At 32.5% G+C, this 23,663-nt stretch overlaps 1 protein-coding gene across 4 annotated transcripts in view; it reads left to right on the top strand.

The window, feature by feature from the left end:
• LOC107195086 (protein held out wings) overlaps positions 1-23,376 on the top strand; it is a 106,464-nt gene extending 83,088 nt beyond the window's left edge. For all 4 annotated transcript variants that reach the window (XM_015584862.1, XM_015584859.1, XM_015584861.1 and 1 more), the window contains exons 7-8: positions 11,927-12,054; positions 23,085-23,376. In XM_015584862.1, the coding sequence (XP_015440348.1) occupies positions 11,927-12,009 (83 nt within the window). In that variant the 3' untranslated portion in view covers positions 12,010-12,054; positions 23,085-23,376. The remainder of the gene's footprint in view (positions 1-11,926; positions 12,055-23,084) is intronic.
• Positions 23,377-23,663: the final 287 nt, after the last annotated feature.

Genomic DNA, 23,663 nt, shown 5'->3' with positions numbered 1-23,663 from the left:
ACCTTTAATTTTATTTTTCCATTTATATGAAATTTCATCTTAAACATAAAAATGTTTCAATTTTCAAACATACCATATTTTATTGCATTTTCTTTGCTGCATTCATATAATGATACATTTAATGGCATAAATATTACATATATTTTTAATTTTTAGTGATTACATCTACAGGGTAGGAAATATAAATTGAAATAAGCCGATTTCTCATGAAAACCAAAATTGAAAATACCTTTGTCGATTATAAAGAGATCGTAAATGAACTATTTGATTATTCATGGTGCTGCCAGATTTAATAATTATGGTATACTTAAATTTTAACAAGAATATTAGTAAGCGCGGTGTATTATTTTAATATAGGTAGTATAATAAATATTTCAACGCCCCTTTTTGGGCTTGCAAATATAAAAATAATTTACATTGATCGACGTTTTCAAACGTTGAGTAATACTCATGAATATTTCACGGAACTGTTCGATTATACATATATTAACCCCTCCGACCTAATAGTATTCAAAGCATTTCTGTTTATGTCACTGACAAATAACCAAATGTCGGATATATCGATACAATTATTGTATAAATTACCATGACTTTCGAAGAGATTATGATTTTAAGACGTGATTTCTAGTATTATATTAAAAATAGTGTAACTAAAAAACATTCATACTTTTACCGTAATAGTTGAGAGAAAGATTGAACTGAATGTTTAAATAGGAAAATTAACACGAACAAAATGCATTTATTTTTTTTTTGTTTAAAACTGTCACCGTACAGTTTTGCAGAGTACAGAAGATCGGTTCTAGAGGATTACAGTACGCTTCGTCTATAAACACTGTTCTCGATTCTGCCAACGTATTCATAGTCAGAGCTAGGCGTATGTCAAATTTCATTGACTGCCAATCCACTCTGAATGAAATATTAAAAGAGCCTAAGAGCGTACAACTGCGAACATAAGCATGGCTACAAGAAAAAAAAATTGGATTTTGCCCGCCTCCTTTCCCAGAGTTACAAAATTTTTGCGTAATATTTAATATTGCAGTATAATGTGATACACGACCAACAGTCTCTATTAACAAAACGCATACATTTTCAACGATTTATGATTTTAAAAAGAAAATAAAATGTGTCTTGCTACGTACAGCCTTTTTCGCTGTGGGGCAGTCGGTGTGTTAATATTTTTGTACCCCTGGCTACGCCCATGACAGCGAACGATAACATGAACATGGTTGTGCCATCCAATGCGTGACATAAGAAATATGGTACTCTGTTTCGCGTCGTCTTCCGTCCGTATTCAGTCACTTATGTGTTTTACACAGTACAAGAATGTCTGAAAATGAAATACCTTTTTGTCTGTGAGTTAGACTGTGAATATGCCAACACGGCTGACCATTGCCGGTTATTTTTACAAATTATAAAGATTACATACTCTGTCAGCCAGGAGGATGAAACATGTTTATAGACAGAGCGCGCTCTAGCGTGGTTTTGTCAAACATAAACGATGATAAAATAAGGAGTCAGTAGGACAGAGAAGAGAATTAAAAATTGTCGAGGGAAAATTTCTTCTGTCATCTATTCCAGTTCTATTTACTTAATGATGTGCCCATTCCGTAACAAGGTAGACTATATTTAATGTATAGTGTCCAGAGTTCAGCAGCCGTTGGACTCCTATTTTTCTACATCTTGCCTGGGTATATTTTATTTGTATAAAACAGTACATTCTAGAACTGACTATAGAGCTAACCATAGAATTTTTACATTATGATACAATCCTCTTCTCGGAAAGTTGAGACAAGGTCTCAGAAAACACAAAGTGTCAAGGAATATCTTAACTGAAATTCAGTTTCCTTTACTTTCACTGTAAAAAATCTGTGCGATGACTGACTGCGATGATGAAATGACTGCGGATTTTTATGCAAAATAAATGTTTCTAAAGTAATTTATAAAGACAGTAGCAATCGTAGAGATTTATTTTCCCTCTTAAGTATCTCATTGGGTTCCGAATAAAGTAGAAAACTCGTTGGATGCGATGAAAGTTTTGTTTTTTATTGTATTTCACAGATCCCTATAGGCTATAAATGCATAAAATCCGCAGTCTAGTAATAATAATGAGATTTGTACGATTCTCAGTTCTACCTGGAAGCCCAGGTTCGCTGTATCAATAGGTGCCGGTCCTTAGGGGTTACTTTTACGAATTCCGTAGATTTTGTTTTTGCGAGAGTTTTGAGCCATTGTTTTCAAGGTAGGATGAACGATAGTGTTGGGATGATAGTCACAAGAATTGTCCAGTTGGAGTGTCTCACGAACTTCACTTCACGAAGAACAAATTACATAATGTTCACGAGACCGTTGGAAATCGGAATAAAGAGTAACCTGTTGTTTGATTGACTGAATGTATTTTACACTTGTGATGACTCTGGTTGAGACCTCACTTGATTGTCGTAGTGGATTCGTTCAGGTGTGTTTACACTTACTTGTGTGTTCCGTTCTATCTTGGTCTTGTGTGTGTTTCCATCGGGTGATTGGTGTACCTTGGAGAGATGGATACATTTGTGTGTGATTGGAATTTGGTGTTTCTGTGGGTGCAACAAATTTGTCGGTAATTGTGGAAGGAAGAGTAGATGTAGTCGAGTTCCCCTTCCCAATTTAGACCTGGAATTCTTGGATAACAGCTCCAGGGAAAAGTCGTAAGTTGCGTTACTATAATCTTTCATTGTCCTGTATTTTTCAACTGTCCAAGAATTCCAGATTATAAATATTTTGAGGAATTCCGTTGCTGTACACAAGTTTCAACAGATAGGTTAGACCTTTTCCGATCTTCTCTGCTCGCGAAAAGCTTTAACTTTGGGTAAATACGGTTCATCTTTTCATAGATTGAAAATCGAGATTATAGCGATAACGGAAAGCTAACGGTGTAGATGTAAAATTCTACTACATCGTTCATTGATTGTGTATTAAATACAAAAAAAGATGAGAAGTTATTGCACAAAGTTGCAAAATATAGTAATGATATACTATTTATTGAAAATATGAATCGTAAATTCATATAATTTCGAAAATTCCCTAGTTGGTTCGGAGGAGTTAATGTAACTACATAATTATAGCTATGTTAATATATTATTAAATGGGTCTTATGGCCTAGAACTTCAAACAATCGATTTCTTAATTTTTTTAGAAGCACGTTTTAAGTGTTAATGATTGCACGTTTGAACGCTTGAAGTAGATTTAATTTTTTATGCCTCACCTTATTTAACATTTCGTGTAAACAAGACGTTTTACCATTTTCAGACTTTACGTAACGAACTATGTATTATTCGTTCAATTTTCTTTTTATCCCAGATCATATAACTTTCGACAGGACCAAGTGCTTATAGGAGTGGTTGAAGGTAGCTTATACATTGACATGACAAAAACATTCTGCATAATCGTGTTTACATTTTTATTTTTTAAAATATGAAATCCTTATCTAAGACGGATTTCGTACATGACGTTGCTTATTATGTATTATACAGGGTGGGGCAATAACTATGTCCACTGAATATTGCCGTTATTTGTAATAATATGAAAAAATGTTGTATACAAAAGTTACACGGTATAGAGTGGGGCATATTGTGACACAAACATTTTTTGCGTGGGTGAACGCATAGAGGAGATTTCAAGGTCATCTCTATTTTTTTTAATGGAATACTATGTTTTTTTATCGCAATGTGATAGCCGGTGTTGAGACGACTTCAGCGAGCTATCATTGAAGGTCATGCAAGGTCAAATGTGGTAGTAAAATAAACTTTCTTACATTACAGGAGATCCTCGAAGTGGTGACCGTTTGCGTCAATACAAAGTTGCAATCTTCGTATCGCTGCATCACGTGCATGTCTTATCGTTTCTGAACTTATTCTAGCACATGCTGTATTATTTCATAGACCCTCACTTTTACATAAACGAATGGTCTTGTGACACCGTATATGTTGTGGCAATACATCGCGTATAGCTAGAAATGTAAACATCTCATCAGTTCGTAACATTAACATGAATCAGTAGTCAGTCTCGGTCGATTGCTAAGTCAAGTAGCTGCGTGATCATCAAAATGAAGTTTTATTTCGAAGAGCAAGAGGATATGATCCTCATTTATGGAGAAATGCGATAAAAATCGATAAGCCCGACGGGTGTCCAGCATATTATGCTCGGAGAGTAAGTGATGCACTGAACGAACTTTACTCAAATAAATGGATAGGACGTGGAGGATTAGTTTCTTGGCTACCTCGTTCTCCAGATTTAACCCCATTAGATTTTTTTCTCTGGGGAGCATTGAAAAATGCTGTTTTTCAAGAAGTACCCACTACACCAGAAAATATGAAACAACGGATAATTGCAGCATGTGCTAGAATAAGTTCAGAAACGATAAGACATGCACGTGATGCAGCGATACAAAGATTGCAACTTTGCATTGACGCAAACGGTCACCACTTCGAACATCTCCTGTAATGTAAGAAAGTTTATTTTACTACCACATTTGACCTTGCATGACCTTCAATGATAGCGCGCTGAAGTCGTCTCAACACCGGCTATCACATTGCGATAAAAAAAAAATAGTATTCCATTAAAAAAAATAGAGATGACCTTAAAATCTCCTCTATGCCTTCATCCACGCAAAAAATGTTTGTGTCACAATATGCCCCCCTCTATACCGTGTAAGTTTTGTATATAACATTTTTTCATATTATTACAAATAACGGCAATATTCAGTGGACATAGTTATTGCCCCACCCTGTACAGATTGCTGAAATTCTTTCAGTACCTTCTGGCTCACTCAGAATAATTATAATATGCATTTCACTAAAAAGTGGGATCACTGAGCAACGATTAAAGAAACTTCTTCAGCTAGTTTGTTTATTCGACTTATTTTTCTCTAGAGATAATATTGATACAAATTGCAATGATCATATCCTATTACAAAAGAAAACTCGTAGTTCTCATTAGACTTAAAATATACATATATCATCACATAGAATTTAAGTATACGTGTACATTAATTCTGCTAATCGTTGTGAGAAATTCGCTTATTTTCAATTGTTAAATGTAGTAAATGTTTTAGCAGCGTATAAATTACATCAAACAGTAATTCACATTTGACGAACGAAAATTTTATTAAACCAAAAGTAGACTGACGTCTTATATTTTCACTTGGTGTCATATCTATTTATTAAATTTTTATATTATTCATAAGTAAAATTAAGTGAACGCGTACGAAATTTATATAAAGTCTTATACGGAGATTTAGTATAATTTATATGTATGCACATCCATGTTTGTGACTCGACTTTTCCAAACTGGTAGTACGTGTAGAGTGTTAAGAAAGTTTTGTTGTATAATTATAGGCCTGCCTTCAAGTATTAACGTACAGAGTTATTGTGACTGTTTTTGGCTATTTATGATTTTTTAGATTTTTTCATTTATTCTACATGATTACAGTAGAATTCTCTAACTTTGATATTGCGGATTAAAATTCTTTCCATATATTTTGATTTAATTGCTCTTCCATGAGGCATTCAAAGTGTTCAAAATTCTGTAAAATCCAGTTTATGATACAGAATTGTATACCAAGCTGATATTCAGCCATAAGAAACGTCTCAATAGAATTTACTTAAAATTAACTAAGAAAGATTGATTATATAAAATAATTCATATAATCAGTTACAGAATATTCATTATGTTTAATATACTTTTTCAGTCTCTCTAAGCATATATAGAGTATTCAAATTTCTGCTGATAATATTTGGTTTCAAAACAGGTACACTTGTATATTAGAAATATATCTTTTACATTGACTAATATATTAATTTTTAATGCATTTGCAAGTTACTTATTTAATGCCTTGTAAACGTTTTGTTCAAATAACTTTGAATAACAGCAGTGGTTATTGCAAACCTTTGCTGCATTGTGCTATAGTCCTTATGGAGAACAATTAGTATAAAATATTGTAAACAATTCTTCATGCCTCTTTTGGTTGATATATCACATTTACAATTGTAAATGGTAATATAGAAGGCAATTTTTCACCTTTATACAATGAATATTTGACAAATACTGAATCCAGTTTGGTTACATACAATGGATCCTTACTTAAACTAGCAGATATTTATATATCTACGTTTATTTCTTTCAGTCGACAACAAAACTCTCCTAATACTCCATGTATATTGCACGTTTTTACGTAAAGGCTAATTTCCTATTATTAGGAAGCAAAAAATTATTTAAATGTTTCTGATATTTTTATATTTTATGATAATTTTTAATTATTCTTCTTCTAAATACTCATATTTGTAGTAGTACACATTTTAAATAGCAAGTTCTGTTGTCTGTGATGTTTAGTATTGTGAAGTTAAATCACAGACTAACATGCAGAAAATGCCATCAGTGATTGTAAATTAAGAAAGTGACATTGGGGAAGAATATATCTCACTTTAACCCTCTTTTTGGGTATTTAAATCTGTACAAAAATAGTTTCTACATATCTCTGTCATGAAAAATGAAATATTAATATATTTAAATGTTGTAATTGTTTTTTTTTAAACATCATCAACAATTTATAAATTAAAGATAAATATTTTTATACACTTTTATTTTCTTTAATGTTATTCATACAAAATAATACAATGTTGTTGAAATTAACAATATTGGATCCAACAATCATTTCAGACAGTCTTAAGGATGTGTGAGCAAAATAAATATTGATCAATGCGTGAACATTTATGTTAATTTATGTTAACATATTTAATATTAATACTTCTGTCACAAGAACTGTTTCCTAATAATATTTATGTAAACCATATGGAACGGTAGACAAAAGGATTACAGTATGTTATGATAATGCTCTAACTTAAAACACAAGTGTGATTGTGCTTTTTTTACAATCTTTTGCTCGTATATGAAGAAGCGCATTCACACTTTATAACATTTAAAGGACAAATGCAATAATACGGGTACATTTCAGAATATTTTCTCCGCTAGTAGCCCCGAAATATACTGATGAGAGTCTAAAAGTTTGTAATTCATTGTGCCATCATTGATGTTGGATTTGTGATGTTGATGCTGATCAATAATTGATGTTGGATTTATTATACCTAGTTCAATGCTTGTGTATCCAATTCAACACATTGGCCAATAGATGACCTTCCCTTTATGTGTATATTAATCACGTGTGCTAGAAAGCAAGATAGATTCTAAACTTTGTTTACTCCCGTCAATTTTATCAGTTTAGATTTTTCGTTTATTTAACGCGAGGAACTTTTGGCTTGATAGGGACCACTACTAAAAGCAAAAGATACACTTACAAGATAACTTGTTCATTAATGAAAATTTGTAGTTTATTACCTTTCATCGTGAGACGAACAAAATAGGATATTTATAATGTAAACAGTTAAAAAAATAATTTTATCAAAACCAATTTACACACACTCTTGCTTCACGTTGAATGGAAATAATAAAAACTTCTCCAATTCCAGTAAGAATGCAAGTGTGCTTTTAAATTCTTCTGTTTCAGTAGCTAACCTTGCATCAATGTTGGGAATATTACCAATGCATTGTACAAATTTTCCAGATAAAAATGAATCCAAACACAAGCTCATTTCAATCCCGTTAGGATGCTTTATATACAAGTTCATATGAAGACAACGGTTTTGTTCTGAACGATTTTATTTTTTCTATGAAAGGCTACATCTTCATGACTGTTACATTTTGACCTATAAACGGACCAATTCATTCATGCATAACCTGCTTATTTTCGAGTGACCTTTGAATGACCTTCTGAGGAGTAATTCCCATAAAACAATAATTTTTACATTCAGAAAATTGGTTGCTCTCGAAGAATACTAAAGAAAATGCTAAAGCCTTGGACTCTTTTTAACACACTGTATCGGTAGTCAGACGCCGTCGGAAGGATATCGAGTTTGGATTTATTTTTTATACAGAAAACGTTGATAATTTATTGGCAGTACCCTCTCAGAGATACAAGAAGATCGATTTGTATTACATCGAATATTGATTTAATATTTTTATTTTCTTGTCATCGCATCTGGTCACTATTTTATATTTATGCAATTTACTAGGATTCTCGTTAATCTCATTGTCCAATGCAAATTCTTAAGTTCTTTACTGCATAGTTGATGGTAACGATATTAGTAAACCCAGCGGGGTCGCAAAGAGAGGTTAGCTCGTGCCATGAACAAAGTGTATCAATAGTTTGAAATTGACACGACATTCATTGCTGTACAAAGGATTCTAATTCTGAATTAGTTTTTTAGGGTTCTATTTAGTCACCGCCGACTAGTCGACACTGCTACTGTCTTACTAAATATATTGACATTTCTAAATACACGCCGTTCATAAGTATTAGGGCATTCATCGAATATAAAGTAAATACAAGGTGTGAATAAAAATGTGAAATACTGGGTTGATTCTGTATCCCAAACTAAGACGAAAATCAAGAATATCGGTATTGCGTACAAGACTACGTTTCTGACTTATTAATTGTTAAAAATACGTGCGAAATACGCGTGAAATCGTCCGTCGTGACAGGTTATTCTACTTAAGAGGCACGTTTTTCAACTGTTTCACGAGTTGGTTTCGTTCATTTCTTTCTATTTGTTTGAAACATTTTTTCGAAGATTATTGTCATGTCTTTGTTATTTGAGTTATTTAAATTACTTGTTACGTATTAAATTTATCAGTTTAATCCATCTCCTTTGGAGTACGTATAGCTTTATCTGTTTCATATCATGCAATATAAATTTAATAAAATCTTTATTATATGTCGAAAAAATATTTGTTTTCATTACTTACTGGCTGGTAATGTAATATGGTTCGATACGATTCGAGTTATGTCTAGTTTACACCTAACTATGGACGATATTAATTAAGTTAACTGGGTCGCGCACAATGGTACATAATAAATATTTTTTTCAAATCGGTCTGCAGATTAAAATTAAATTCTTCCTAATGAAATTCTCTATCGATCTGTCCAGCCTGAATTTTAAATTTCGTTGCTGATTTGTTTATAATTATATTTTTTATATTACATCTATGTGTATACATATTCTGACCCCAAAAATTTATACACACTAAGTTTCTTCCAAATAAACTCATTTTTTGAAGTTTCTCTTTGCCATTTTGAATTTCGAAAATCTGAATTTTAATGAATTTTAAAGAGGAAACATCATAGAATACGGACATACATTTTTTAAATTTTGTTAGTCGTGAACCAGTTGTCAAATTGTAAAACAATAAATTTTTCATATTTTTGCATTGCAAAAATAACTAAGTATACAACAAAAATTTAGATAAAAGGGATGATTCTTTACGATTAAAATGAGAAAAGAATACAAAAAATAAAGTCGTATCGTCAATAGTTACGGAGATAAAAATTCCTTTGTCAAGAAAGTTTTCGTAAAAATCAGTCTAAATTGCCAAATTGGAGAGTCTGCATTTTTTAAACAGTTTTGAAACAACCGGAAATGATGACTCAAACGCCCGCCTCTCCCCATTTTCACGTGGACTATAACATATTTCAATTTCAACGAAGTCCCAAACATCGTGTACGCCAATCAAATCTTTCAATTTTCACATGCCAAACCAATTAGATGTGCAATATGGCTCAATGTAATAGGGGAAGAAAGTATGGGTGAGATTAGTGTAAATTTAAAATGAATAAAAATTCTAATTGACTTGTAGTAACAAGTATATCATTTTATTAACAAGATATATTAAGTTCCCACTGGGCGAGTGCTCGGCCGATTACTCGTTAGGTGTAAACTAGACATTACATGGATGGACAACATTTATATAAAGTAATAAAAGTGACCCAAAATATAATTTTAATGGATTACTACATTTTCTTCAGGCAGACTAGAGTCGTGATAATTATGAATGGCAGTGCATGTTTATTATAGTAGAAAACGGAGAAATTGGCTTAACGACGTATACAGGATGGTAAAACATGGGTCTAAGACTTTAGGGACTTATAGTATTCATTCAGAGGAGTAAAAAATGTCTAATCAACATATGTCCTGAAATCAATCCTTCCGATGTAAAATTAACTTTTATATTTATCAACAGGCAATATTGAAAGGGAAGGAATTACACATGGAACGTCTGTAAGGAATGTGAAAACAATCTTTTGTATTTTTCTTAGAAAGGTTCGATTTTAGAACCTATGTTGATTAGACATTTTTTTACTTCTGTCGGTGAGTACTATAAACCCCTAAGGTCTTAGACCCTTTTTTCTAATCACCCTGTATAGGGCAAGGGGTAAGACTTGAGGCTTCTTGTTCTACCTTCGGGGATTGAATGATCAATTATCGACGGCATTGTTTTATATTTACCGAAATATTTATTAGTTTCCAGAGAAACAGTGATGTCTGGGTCCGTTTGGACCCCTATGCATTTCTGTTTCTAATAATATATTTGAACGTAGTTTTTGTAGAAATGCATCACTTCTTATTAGACCCAACACAAACAACTGTTCTACTGCAAACTTGGGTCAAAGTAGACCCAGCAATCATCGTCACGTAGTTAATTGTACGTGAAACCTAAATAGAATTTAGATAAAGCGAAAGAGAACGTCATTTTTTGCTACAAACTTAATTATTAGAGACGTAATCCGTTCATGATATATGTTGTACATTTGTGTGAGTAAAGCTCAGCTCCTTAAGAACATGTGGCCATTCCTACCACTGAAGTAACAAATTTTTCAGAGTTATTGAGTACAGATAGAAAAATGTTTAGGGACCAAGCAAATAATATCTTTAAAAAACTGATGATTTTATCTGTGTACATTCATACGTAAACGATTGCCAGTAGTTTAAGCATGTTGCTCGTATCGGGAAATAAGTCGATTAAAAGTAAAACACATTTTTTGTGTTCTTACAAGTGGTAGTAATGTTTATTTTATTTTCAGTAGCAAGCTGTTGGAATATTATTTCGTCGTATGACGTGAGATGACTTTTGAACTAGTATAACAAAAAATGTCTTTAATTACACATAATTGTGTAATAATATTTAACTATCGCCAATGGTGTATCGAAATCATTGGGAATATGTGTACAAAGGAACACTTAATGGCCCTTATAGTCTTACTGGTATAACATGCTTAAATAATTACTTAAAGATATTAAGCAACATTTCAATAGTAATATAAACAAATGAAATAATGAAATTGTAAATAATTATTTATAGTATTCTTTATAAATAGTATGTAATTACCGTATAGTTCGGAATGAAGATTTAGACCTCACAGAATCTAATGATTACTGGATCTCAGATTGCTCCCGTTATCCGTTTTATCACTAACGTTTAACCAACTTCTGTACAATAGTTTTTATATGAATCTCATATAAATATATATATATATATTATTTTGTCAAACATAAACAGTATTGCAAATGAAGATGGCCAAATCTTTACTCCGAGCTATAGTTAATGTGTACATGTATTTAAATAGTATTATGTGCAAGGTATTCACATTATTACTTCTTTCTCGTTATTATTACTTTGTAGAATGTTATATTAATATATTACATATTTATATAGTATTATGTTATTTACTATTCACATGATTCCAAGCCTGAAGGGCAAGATCGAATGCAAACCAATAAATTCGTATAATAATATATAGACTTGCTGTCATCCTACTTGTTATTATTTTAATGTTCATACGAAATGAAGATAGTCTGCTGTGTATAAACGCACAGTGTCGGATGAAAAATATTTTCAGCAGACAGGTCTGACGGAATGCCTTTCGATCGTGGCCTTATATGATATATTAATTCGATGTTGCTGTTTTATAGTGGTAGTTAAGTGGCTTCCCGAGGAGTGGAAAATATATAATACATGTGTGGACGCAGATGAATTATTCACGTTTGTATGTTGGGGACAGGTGCAGCAGGAGCTGCGAAACAGCGTAGGCACCTGGGTCAGATTCGCGAGCACCCTTATCAAAGGGCTGGTGCTTTGTCGTGAATTCGGAGAGCGCAATCACAATACTATACGCGCCTCCGCAAAGAGGTTAGTTTTCTACAAACATTCAATTTTTCACATTACCTAAATATTTTCTTGTGACATGTATTAAGTTAGTTCATATATTGTTTTTTTTTGTCATTCTCACGCAGTTTCTGCATAGTGTTTCAAGGAAAGAAATTCTTTCACGGAATGCATTGATTTTCCTCTAACTTTGAGACTTTGTTCAATGAAAGAAATTTCGAAAATTTGTACTTTAAGCAATTTGTGTGTACTGTCGTTTCTTAATATGTTGCTACTTTAGGTACGTAGACACGGTGGAAATTTATTTTTTATCGTTATCGTACGAGTTAAGGCTGATTTATATTATCCCTTTAAACGCACGAGAATACCATAACGATTCCGCTTAGACAAACATTGTGGTAACTACGTAAATACAACAGAGGCATTCCACGTGAAAACATGAGTCGAAAATACGGAACAAATTCTTTTCGTTCAAAGTTTTGTTTTCTGGGAAAATCGAATTTGAGAATTAATTGAGTACACAAAAATGTTGAGCGCTCGAAAAATTTTCAAAGCGATTGTCCTTGAAAACTCCTGCATTTTCAACTATCTTCTTCATAAACATCATCTCTTGTCTAATCGCCTTTCATAATGAATGCAGAAAAGTTCATGGAATCTGTAAATGATATTATGTATATCATCAAAGAGGTATAATGCTAAAAAGACATTGAAAACTTCTGTTCTTTAATGACACTTTCTGTTTGTCCGAAAAAACATATTACAATTCTTACGGGGATATTTTGAAATATTAGACAAACTTCTATTCGTCGTTCACTAGTATAACAATCCCCTCTTATAATCGCTTTTTGTCGATATTCGTATAACAGAGACGTTCAACTTCTGCTTTGAAGCTGATGTGAGCGAGTAAATCTTGTAACACGACATACCACAACAAGATTGTACACCCACGAGCAAACTCGGCTTCCGTTAGGGGAAAAAGTGGCGTAAGACAAGATCTTCCTACCATTTAGCAAAATTTATTTCAGCTACTGAAATAAACGTTAAACCGAATGTTAATTTGGCATAAATTTCAGTATTTGCCAAAACTAAATGGTAGGAGGCCCTTAGCCTACCTCACTTTTTCCCCTAGCGGAAGCCGAGTTTGCTCGTTGGTGTACAATAGGTAGGCAAGATGTAGCGAATTCGTAAAATATTTTTTTGATAACCGCCAGGTTTCTAACCTTGGAGCCAGCCTCTTCACAGAAATTTGAAACGGGTGGAAAAGGTCCCCACTCTAACGTACGAGGCCTGACAGCAGAGTAACGGGATTGATAGCGTACAAATTTGTATTGTCAAATTGTCTATAAGTCAACATTATCCCGTTCAAGATAGTTCCCTTGGGAAACCACAAACCGCTGGAGATGTTGTTCCCACTTCTTGGGACATTGCTGGAAGTCTCCAACTGAAATTGCTTTCAGTTGGTTTGTCAGAACCTATTGGATGTTGTCCACAAGTTCCAAGATGACCACCCTTGAGATGGGTTTTGATTTTTGGGAACAGTAAGAAGTATCATGGACTCGGATCAGGAAAGTGAGGTGCTGTGAAACCACAGGAATACCTTTATTGGCAAAAACTTTGGTCACAGATAGTGAGCGTTGTTCTCTTGAACTTGTTGCTTTATGAACAAAGTTCAGAACCTATTGGATGTTGTCCACAAGTTCCAAGATGACCACCCTTGAGATGGGTTTTGATTTTTGGGAACAGTAAGAAGTATCATGGACTCGGATCAGGAAAGTGAGGTGCTGTGAAACCACAGGAATACCTTTATTGGCAAAAACTTTGGTCACAGATAGTGAGCGTCGTTCTCTTAAACTTGTTGCTTTATGAACAAAGTTTTTGCCAATAAAGGTATTCCTGTGGTTTCACAGCACCTCACTCTCCTGATCCAAGTCCATGACACTTCTTACTGTTCCCAAAAATCAAAACCCATCTCAAGGGTGGTCATCTTGGAACTTGTGGACAACATCCAATAGGTTCTGACAAACCAGCTGAAAGCAATTTCAGTTGGAGACTTCCAGCAATGTCCCAAGTAGTTGGAACAACATCTCCAAGGGGGTAATGCTGATTCGTAGACTACTTGACAATACAAATTTCTGCGCTATCAGTCCTGTTACTTTACTGACAGATTTTTTAGTTCCTGTTAACTTTATTGGGAAATATGTTTTTCCTTATTCCGCTAAACTCTAAACTATGATGCCGTTTGCGTTCATGAATAGTGCTGTATTTGGCAATTTTACGAATTCGTTATATCTTAACCAGTGACTATAGGTTCTTGGTAGATGACTTGCTTGACTTGGTCACTCTTCCGTCAATAGCACGCCGAGGATAACAGTTAACGTTCGCCCAACTGATGCACGGTTATTCGTGATCCAAATTTAGATTTAAAATACAGAGGACTCTAACTATATTGCCACTAGGGTCGAGAGGCAAACCGCCTGCTTTGCCATTTAAGGGATCTCCCTACTGTGACGAGTAAAAAATTAGGCGAAATTCAGGATTTTTTTTAGAAAAAAGTATGAGGTATATTGACGTTAAACTTTTTTCTACGAATTCGTATATACTAATAGGATAAGCTTAATTTTTTTCATTTTAAAATGAAGTACAGATTAAAAGTTAGTGTAATTTTCCGGGATTGCCTAAAAAAAGGTGCCTCCATGGCTACCATAATATCAGCTGTTTACGTTATCGCAAATCAAAAATTGAGAAAGATTCTTAATCTGTATTTACGTGGCTATCGTCTGTACGAGAATGAATAAAAAATATTGAAAAATAACAAAATGGCAGAATCTCGCAAAAAAGTGCCGATTTTCGAGAAAAAAGTCGCTTGTTTTTCAAGTTGCAAAATTCAAATTTTGCAAATATCAATTTCATTCTAGTACAGGAAAGAACTATGCACCTATTGAATATGCCGACATAGTTTCAAGTCACTCCGTCAAATACTTTCTGAGATATCGTGGCAGACATTTACGAAAATGTCGTTTTGAGAATAACGCGTTTAAAGATTCGATTTGAACCTGCGTGTCGCGGCGCGCTTCGGTTAAAAGCTAATAAATTCCTTATTATTTCAAATCGGGCGAAAACCTTTTGGGATTATGGTTTTGAAATATTAAGCCTTGAGAAAATGTAACAAAGAAAAAATCGATTTTTTTGACCCGTCACAGTAGGGAGACCCCATAAGAGTCGCTACCTACTCCTGCTGAGCAGTCTGTGTGTGGACGGAGACAGAGAATGTCGATTCTCTTAGGCTGCTTAGCAGGGGTAAGCTACTGTTGACACGTCAGTTAAAGGTCACGGCAGTTAAATGACAAAGCAGGCTACTTACCTCGCGACCCTAGCAACGAGCGATTCACCCGTACAAGATGAATATTTGAAGAATAGACCAGATAAAATGATGGAAAAAAGGGCATTATTGGGTACGGTATTTTACGTCGAACGCGGTCTGACTTGTTGAACGGAATTCGTTTGAATAAATCAGCCTTCACTGGTTTCTTTTACAACATTTCGCGTGCAAATTATAATATACAGGGTATAACAAAAATGTTGGAAGACTTGAAAATGGGAGTTTTGCCTTAGCAAAAATGTTGTCCGAGGCTTTGTTAACGAGATATTAACGAAAAACCCCGACCAATCAGAGCGCGAATCTGCCGACCGAGTTCCCGCGGTAACGTTGACTACGCGCTACGATTGGAACTCGGCCGGCGGACTCGCGCTCTGATTGGTCGGGGTTATTTGTTAATAGCTCGTTAACAAAGCCTCGGATAAGATTTTTGCTAAGGAAAAACTTATTCCCAATCACCTCACGAGTCTCCCATTTCAGGGTCCTCCAACATTTTTGTTACACCCTGTATAAAAATGGATCTTTCGACATGACTCAAGCCCACACTTGGTGGGTATTGCGTTTCTTCTACGCTCTATATTTTACACTTCCATTATTAGCAGTTCTGCTGTAAAAAATGTTCCTACCTGAGTAATATTTTACCATTTTTAATCACCTAGACACAAGCTCGCAGAAACAGCATGTGAGTTCATTCGGCTCAGATTCGATCCACACACTTGCACTATGTCAATGTACCTTTAAGTGCAACATGTATTGCATTCTATAGAATAATATCATTCTGTTAGTGCTGTATGACTTATAATGTATCATAAATCTACACATTCGAATATATTCAATTAATAATAGTATACAAAGCAAGGTTAAATTATGTACAGACAAGATCAACAATTTTCAAGTTCGAGGGAAGTTATTAAAAGCAGTTACAGAAAACTTTTGTTTTATCTGAATCTGGTTTAAACTTAAAGTTAGTAAAAATTAATATGTTTCTTCTGTCTAAATCCATATTATCCTCAAGTTTCAAATGTAAATATACATTTACAAATTTTAATATAATTAGGTTATATTGTAGAATAATTTGGCATCTATTATGGGAGGACATCTATTTCTTCGATATTACGTAAATAAAATTATACATATTTCTTTAATTATTCCAATTGGAACTTTTGTAACGTGGAACTATCAGAATATGTTCGCATGATGAATTTGATTTGCACACAGAAAATACAATATACATATGCATAATGGCTGTCATTATTAGATTAGAGTATAATAATGGCTTCCGTAGTGCACGCTGATTGGGACTCCTGACTAGTGATGGGTATCATCGACTAAAAACTATCCACTAAGTCGATAGTAACCAAAGACTACTTCAGTCGACTAATGTTCGTCGCTTGAAGCCACTACTTTCAGTCAACTAAATTTAGTCGCTTGAAGCTACTACTTTCAGTTGATTAAATTTAGTCGCTTGAAGCGACTACTTCAGTCGACTAAATTTAGTCGTTTGAAGCGATTTGCTCGAACTATCGAGCTATTGATAATTTTTCCATATATTTTTTTATGCATTACCAAGAACTGTGCAAATTATTGCTTATAACCTAATTGATTTTCATAAAAAATGTATAGCAGTTAATTTTTTAAGTGCCAATATTACATAGCTTACAAGAAATCGAATATTAGCAATTGTTTAAAAAACTTGTTCACCACTTATATTTTTGAAAAGGTAAATACACCAATGGTGCTGAAAAGTTGATGACATAATCTATACATAATCTATAAAGCAAAATTTCAGTCGACTAAAAACTATCGACTAAATAGTCGATAGTTTAATTTAGTCGATGGTGCCCATTACTACTCCCGACATTTGTTGTTTGTTGGGAATACAATATTTAGTTTCAATTACCGAATTATTTTACCTTACTCACGAGCAATGATCTGATTTAAGCGTTCAGAAGTCGTCATTTATTGAAAACCACAACAGCTTAATAATTAGGAATTACCATTAGTAATAAAAATGACAGTTTTATGTACCATTTTGTAATAAAAATGAGTTTTTATATCTTTTTCTAAATACACTACTGTCAAGGTGTTTTCATTGAAAATTAGATCAAACTTCAGATAGTTCGGTTAATTTTCGAATTTTAAGGTATACCGCACTGGTATTAAAAATAGTCAAAATTTTGTCGAATTTCGTTTCATTCGCATTGAAAATGCTCTCCAATATGTCGAATACATTTTTTTATAAACAGTTTTTAATGAATATAAAAATTATAATTTATATTCTTAGATGTTGTATCTACATATTATTTTCTGCCTTTGGTAATTTACGCTGAATAAACACATCAGGAAAATGTACACTACAGGAATTGTAAAAGACGTGCATTAAGGGAGCCACTATTATCAAATTACTTAGTATCACAGAATGTCACTATATTTTACTCAGAAATTCACCTATTCTGTTCGAATTTATAGAATAGCAATAATCGGGAAGTTTTATAAATTTTCAGTCTTAAACAACATTTAGAATTTACGATGAACTGCTATTAAATGTTTTGTTAAGACTTACAAAAGACAAGTTAGTGGTCAGAGTAAAAAATGCTGAACGAAAAATATCTACTATTCAAAATAGTATGCATAAGTGGACGATAGATTAGTTTAACACGAAAGTATTTTACAGACATTCTTTTATTTTCTAGAACCTCTCACATGTTGTGATTTCAATGTGTTTTATCAATTCTTCTACCTCTTATGAGAGAACTTCAAAAATTTATGCTAAATCAATTCTCCATTCAAGCCATCTTAAAGGACTGAAAAAAAATCTTAAATTGCATTACTACACTTGCTGCTCAATTAATTTCTGTGCTTCAGATGCTCTTTATAAACGACGATTTGAACATTTTATGTAAAATTTAAACAATATTGACACATAGCAGTAAAGTGGCAAGAAAATTAAAAAGACCTGAAAAAATAAGGAACTGTTACTGGCAAAGATGTGCTCACAATTGTTTTTTGTTTTTAAATGTAACTTTTTAGTCAATTGGGATATAGCTACAGTGTGTATGACCTTTTTGATAGAATAGCTGTAAGTATACTAAAAGAGTTTATATGTTTTATCCCAAAATACCATGTATAAAGAATCTATCATCTTTATAGTAGGCTCCAAAATCAGCTCTCATTTTTATTTCTACTTCTCTTCCTAATTTCATGTATGGTAATAAAAAAAACATCACATCAGCAACAGAGTCTATAGTTGGCATAAATAATGCTGAAAAATTGATATTAGAAATAACATCAGTTAGTAAAAGTAAATCAGAAACAGTTCTAGTCTTCGAAATTTTTTAATTCGAAATTTTACTGGCAGTTAACAGATTCACTTGTTAACATCATAGCATTGCACGTTTAACAAACGACTCACAAGAGTCGTGTCTTTCATTTGTTGTTAATCAGGCTGTTGCGAAATAATCTGATAACGATTTCATAGAAATTATATTTATTTTCTCGACATGACCATTTAAAAATTAATTTATGGAATTAAATAAATTAATTCTGGAGCGATGTTGTCAGTATGTTATAAATTTTTCATAAACATTTAAAGAATATAAAAATTTGGATTTCCGTTCCTGGATAGCTTATTTTCCTATGGTTTTCAGATAACATTTTTGCTAGGGAAAAGCTTGTTTCAAATCACCTCACAAGTCTCCCATTTCCGGGTCCTCCAACATTTTTGTTACACCCTGTATAAACTTCACTATTGTGAAGTTCACTATGGACATTTTTCGCATAAGAATTTTAGTGTAAACAGAAAAAACAGAATGTCATTTTTTTAGGGTTGTGTAAAGATAAAAACAGCCATAAATAGGGTCGCAGATATTTTTGGTTCAGCATTATTATTACTTGGAACTAGATAGTATAGGATACTGTAATGTACAGAATATATGGATTTAGCATTATAGTTAGTTTGAACCATGTAAACATTCTATAATTGTGTTCCCAAAAATGATATACTACTTAATCACACAGTACTTATTACTGTTTTTTCATAATATAAACTTTTCAATTTATTTTTACACCTTATGTGTGTTTAATTTAAATATAATAGTATCTTAAAATTTCAGTATTATGTTAACTCCCCGCAGTTAGGTGCATTGAATACATACACAGTTTTACAGACACGTTTCATATTTCCCTAAACTTTGTTTTCGAGTGATCATGTAAAAAGGTAATTTGCAGCAGAAATAAGGTACGGGTGCGCACCTACCTATTTTTGACACAAGTGTTTCAAATTGCGGTTTCTATCGCATAACAGAATATTCTAATAGCAAACAGTGTTTTAATAAAGAAATAAAAATACCATTAAGTATCATGGTTGAAAGAGTAATCAATGTGTGCAACATATAAATTACAAATACAGAAAATGTAAAACAGCAAAAAGTAAAAGGTGTATTTTAAACAAAGTAAGAACGATTGTTATTATAAATTAATTTTATATTTTTATGTTTTCCTTTAGCGTTTGTAAATGTTCTTTAAAGAAATTACATTTCAGAATTTATGAATTTTCTTAGCAACTTGTGCCTGTGGAACACGTATTAATTTGCCTTTTTATGCGTGTGAGGTATGCACGCGTGCGTGATGTATACATATCTTAAATAAATGCATATTTGAAGCATAGAAAAAGTGTTTTTTTTATTTCAAATGAAGGTAACAGGGGTGGTACAGTAATACGATGCGAAGGTTCAAATTAATAAAGAGTATATTTACTATCAAATATTTTAACAGAATATTTTCAAACTTCGGATGTATTTCTTCCATGTGTATCCAGGATATCATTGGCATAACTCAAGATATATTAATTTGGAAATAACTGAAATTTACATGCATATTGTAATTCATATTGTGGCTTTCCTCAATATCCCAGGAAAAATTAATCAACTAATTTCATCATCACCACAAATTTTTTCGTATATTTGGAATGTCTTTTAGGGATTTTTGATTTTTGATTTTCTCCAGTAACATCTTTTAGTAAACTTGTTTATTGTGCAATTGAAATTATAAATCAATCCTAAAGTTTCATCCTGTCCTACTTTATGTATCACCACTAACAATTACCACACATAATTTATAATGGCGCCTTTGTTACAAATGCATTTACTTATTGTATAACTATGTACCTATTGTATTTATTACATAACTATGCATTGTCTTTATAAAACTAACAAAAATGCTCCACATGGCCAAGTTGACACTAACTTAACGTTTCTATTTATATACATTTTAAGATGTTTTATAAAAAAATAAGAAAATAATAAACAAAGCATAAGAGCAATTTTAAATTTGAGATATTTACAATTACAATTGTCAATGTATGTGATACATCTAAATATATTTAACACACTCAATAAAAATTTTGATAACTTTCCTAAAAATATCATTTCAATAAATGAAACCACCAATCTAAACACCAATTAATATCATATGTAATAAAAGATGTTGTGCATTTCTTATCTATTACTCATTATCAGTTTAACAAAACAGTGCAGTCATGTAAAAAATAGAAGAATGTCATGATTATTTTTATTAACTTTAACTCAATAAATCAATGGAAATGTATGTACTGTATAAATTACAAATATGGGAAACTTTTCTTATGTGATATTTTGAACTACTACCAATTCTCGATTGTTTTTATCAATAGTATATTACTATAATTTTTGTGTACACGAAACTATATATTTAAAATTAAGTTGGTGTACAAGATTTGTAGTGGAATACCCAGTCAGCCAAACTTGCAAAGCCAACTTTTATACAGTCCCTGTTATAAAGTTATAGCTACAAGTTTGATGCAAGATTTGCTATAAACAACTTGCGCACACATTGGTAGCAATATAGGCAACAAATTGCCAGCAATAAATGACAACAGTTGTCTAAAAAATCATAGCCATCTGTTTCCACATTTGACTTGGATTTTGCAGGCAACGTCAGCCGTCAAAATGATAAAGCAAATTGGCAGAAAGTCTTGCAAAATGACCTATGTCAAATTGAGAGAAAAATGCCAATTTGCTGCCTATGTTACTACCAATATGCGTGCAAGTTATTTATAGCAAATCTTGCATCAAACTTGTAGCCGTAACTTTATAACATGCATTGAACAAAATTTGGCTTCGCAGGTTTGACTGACAGGGTGACAGCAACATATGCAGCAAATTGGCTTGCGCAAACCTTGTTCCGGTTTTGCCCTCAATTTTACATAGGTCATGTTGCATAACTTTTTGCCAATTTGCATTATTAATTAGTCAGCTGGAATTGCCTGCAAAACCCAAGTCAAACGCGGAAACAGATGGCAATGATTTTTTTAGACAACTTTTCTCATTTATTGCTGGGGATTTGCTCGAAACTTGTACACAACTGGTTATTAGGTTATTCACAACATTTTTGTATAGAAATATAAACATTAAGTATAGAGCAATATAAATATTCACTATAATTTTAGTTACAAAACGAGAATTTCATTAATTCATAAAACCTTAATAATTGTGCTTTCTGTGAAAGCTTCTAAGCTGTTAGATCCAATGTATACAATACATATATATTTGATTGATATTTCAGTACTTGCTTTTTAGGATGTTCATTATTTAAGCTAAATTGATTCGCAGTAATATTGTTGCCATTACTACACATTTCATATTAAATCAAACATATGTACAATATCACTTATTTAACACTGCTATATGGTGGCAGGTGCACACCCAAGCTATCTAAAAAATTTATTTAACATTGTTGAAAGTAGAGTGTTATTTGCATTTTAAAGTCTTTGTAAATCTATTTCAAATCTGCTTTCTTGTACTTATTTGTGTCTTTCAATAGTTATCCAGTGTTATATAATTCTGTTGAGTTGTTCTCATGGGTATCCTAAATGCGGGGAGGACACATGATCTTATGAAAGTTTAAACGAAAGTAGCTCAGCCCTCTAATAATCGAATTCCAATAATTTAACTCATTAATACAAGTATTAATACAATGAGGACCACTAAAGCTTCAATGTTATACTATTTTGTGGATATACATTCTATATACTTAGAAATGTTTCAGTAAACTTTATAACACAATAGAATTATTTAGTCATCAATTTTGCATAAAGAATTACACAGTAATAAGTAATTTGTTTAAAGAAATCAGTCAATCATAGTGTATCATTAATAATGAATTGGTTCTCAGTTAGAGGGTTAATAATTAGAATCAGTGAAAGGTGGGCTAATGACTACAGTAGTCGAAGCCATAACAGCAAAAATAGCAATAAATAATGAATATTGATGTACAAGCTGACAATGTTCTTGTCATATAATGTTTTATATAAAATAAGTGCTTAAACGCTAAATTGATACAACAGGGTGTGAAGCAGTTGCTCAGTCATTGTATTTATTCCTTGTGATCTTGGTATTGATTCTTACTTAAGCGCAATATTTGTTAAATATTATTTAATAAAGAATCATACAATTAACTTATTTATCATGTAATTAAAAATCAATGCATTTCTAAGCTAAAGCATTGCTTCCCACTAACTAGGTTTCTTTCGACTATTGAACTATTCAGAGACTTAATATTAACATGAATCAATCATAATTAAATCACTAACAAACTGTTTTTCTTTTCTTTCTTTTTAACATTGGTTGCCCATGGCCTATAGGCTTGGAGTGCTAACAATGGAATCCACTCGCCCAGTGCTAACACCTGGACTCTGGAACAACATCCGCGTTCGATTGATTCACCAACCAGATGACCACCTTCGTCGTTCGCATCACCAGCCCTGTTCGTCAAGTTTATCCATCCTGTATCCTTTCCGTGCTTTGAAATTTTGTAATTTCGTTTAAAATTACTTCCGCCGTTTCGTTAGCATTCATGGCAATTTTATTTCGGACAGTCAACATATCGAAATTTTCATAAAAACTTTCATATTACCCATAAACGCAGCAAAAAATACTTCTAACTTATTGTTAATCTAATATTTACATTAGATTTTTACGTACAAGAACATCGTACGAGTTAAGTGTTTCGAATTTTCAATGTGAATGAATGAGTTTTAAGGAGACCTCGTATTTAAAAGAGATTTATATGTTACAATTACATTTTTAATTTTACTGTGTGTTAGTTTGAACAGATAATCTTTCATTTAAAATCTTCAATTTTTCCTTTACGTATAATAATCTTTTCGTAAGTACGGAGTTACTCAAACTTACTGATATTGAAAAATCATTTAATTTCTTAG

Source organism: Dufourea novaeangliae, unplaced genomic scaffold (assembly GCF_001272555.1).
Source record: "Dufourea novaeangliae isolate 0120121106 unplaced genomic scaffold, ASM127255v1 scaffold50, whole genome shotgun sequence".
In the NCBI taxonomy this organism is placed as follows: Eukaryota; Metazoa; Arthropoda; class Insecta; order Hymenoptera; family Halictidae; genus Dufourea; species Dufourea novaeangliae.
This window is presented reverse-complemented; position numbering and strand designations above follow the sequence as displayed.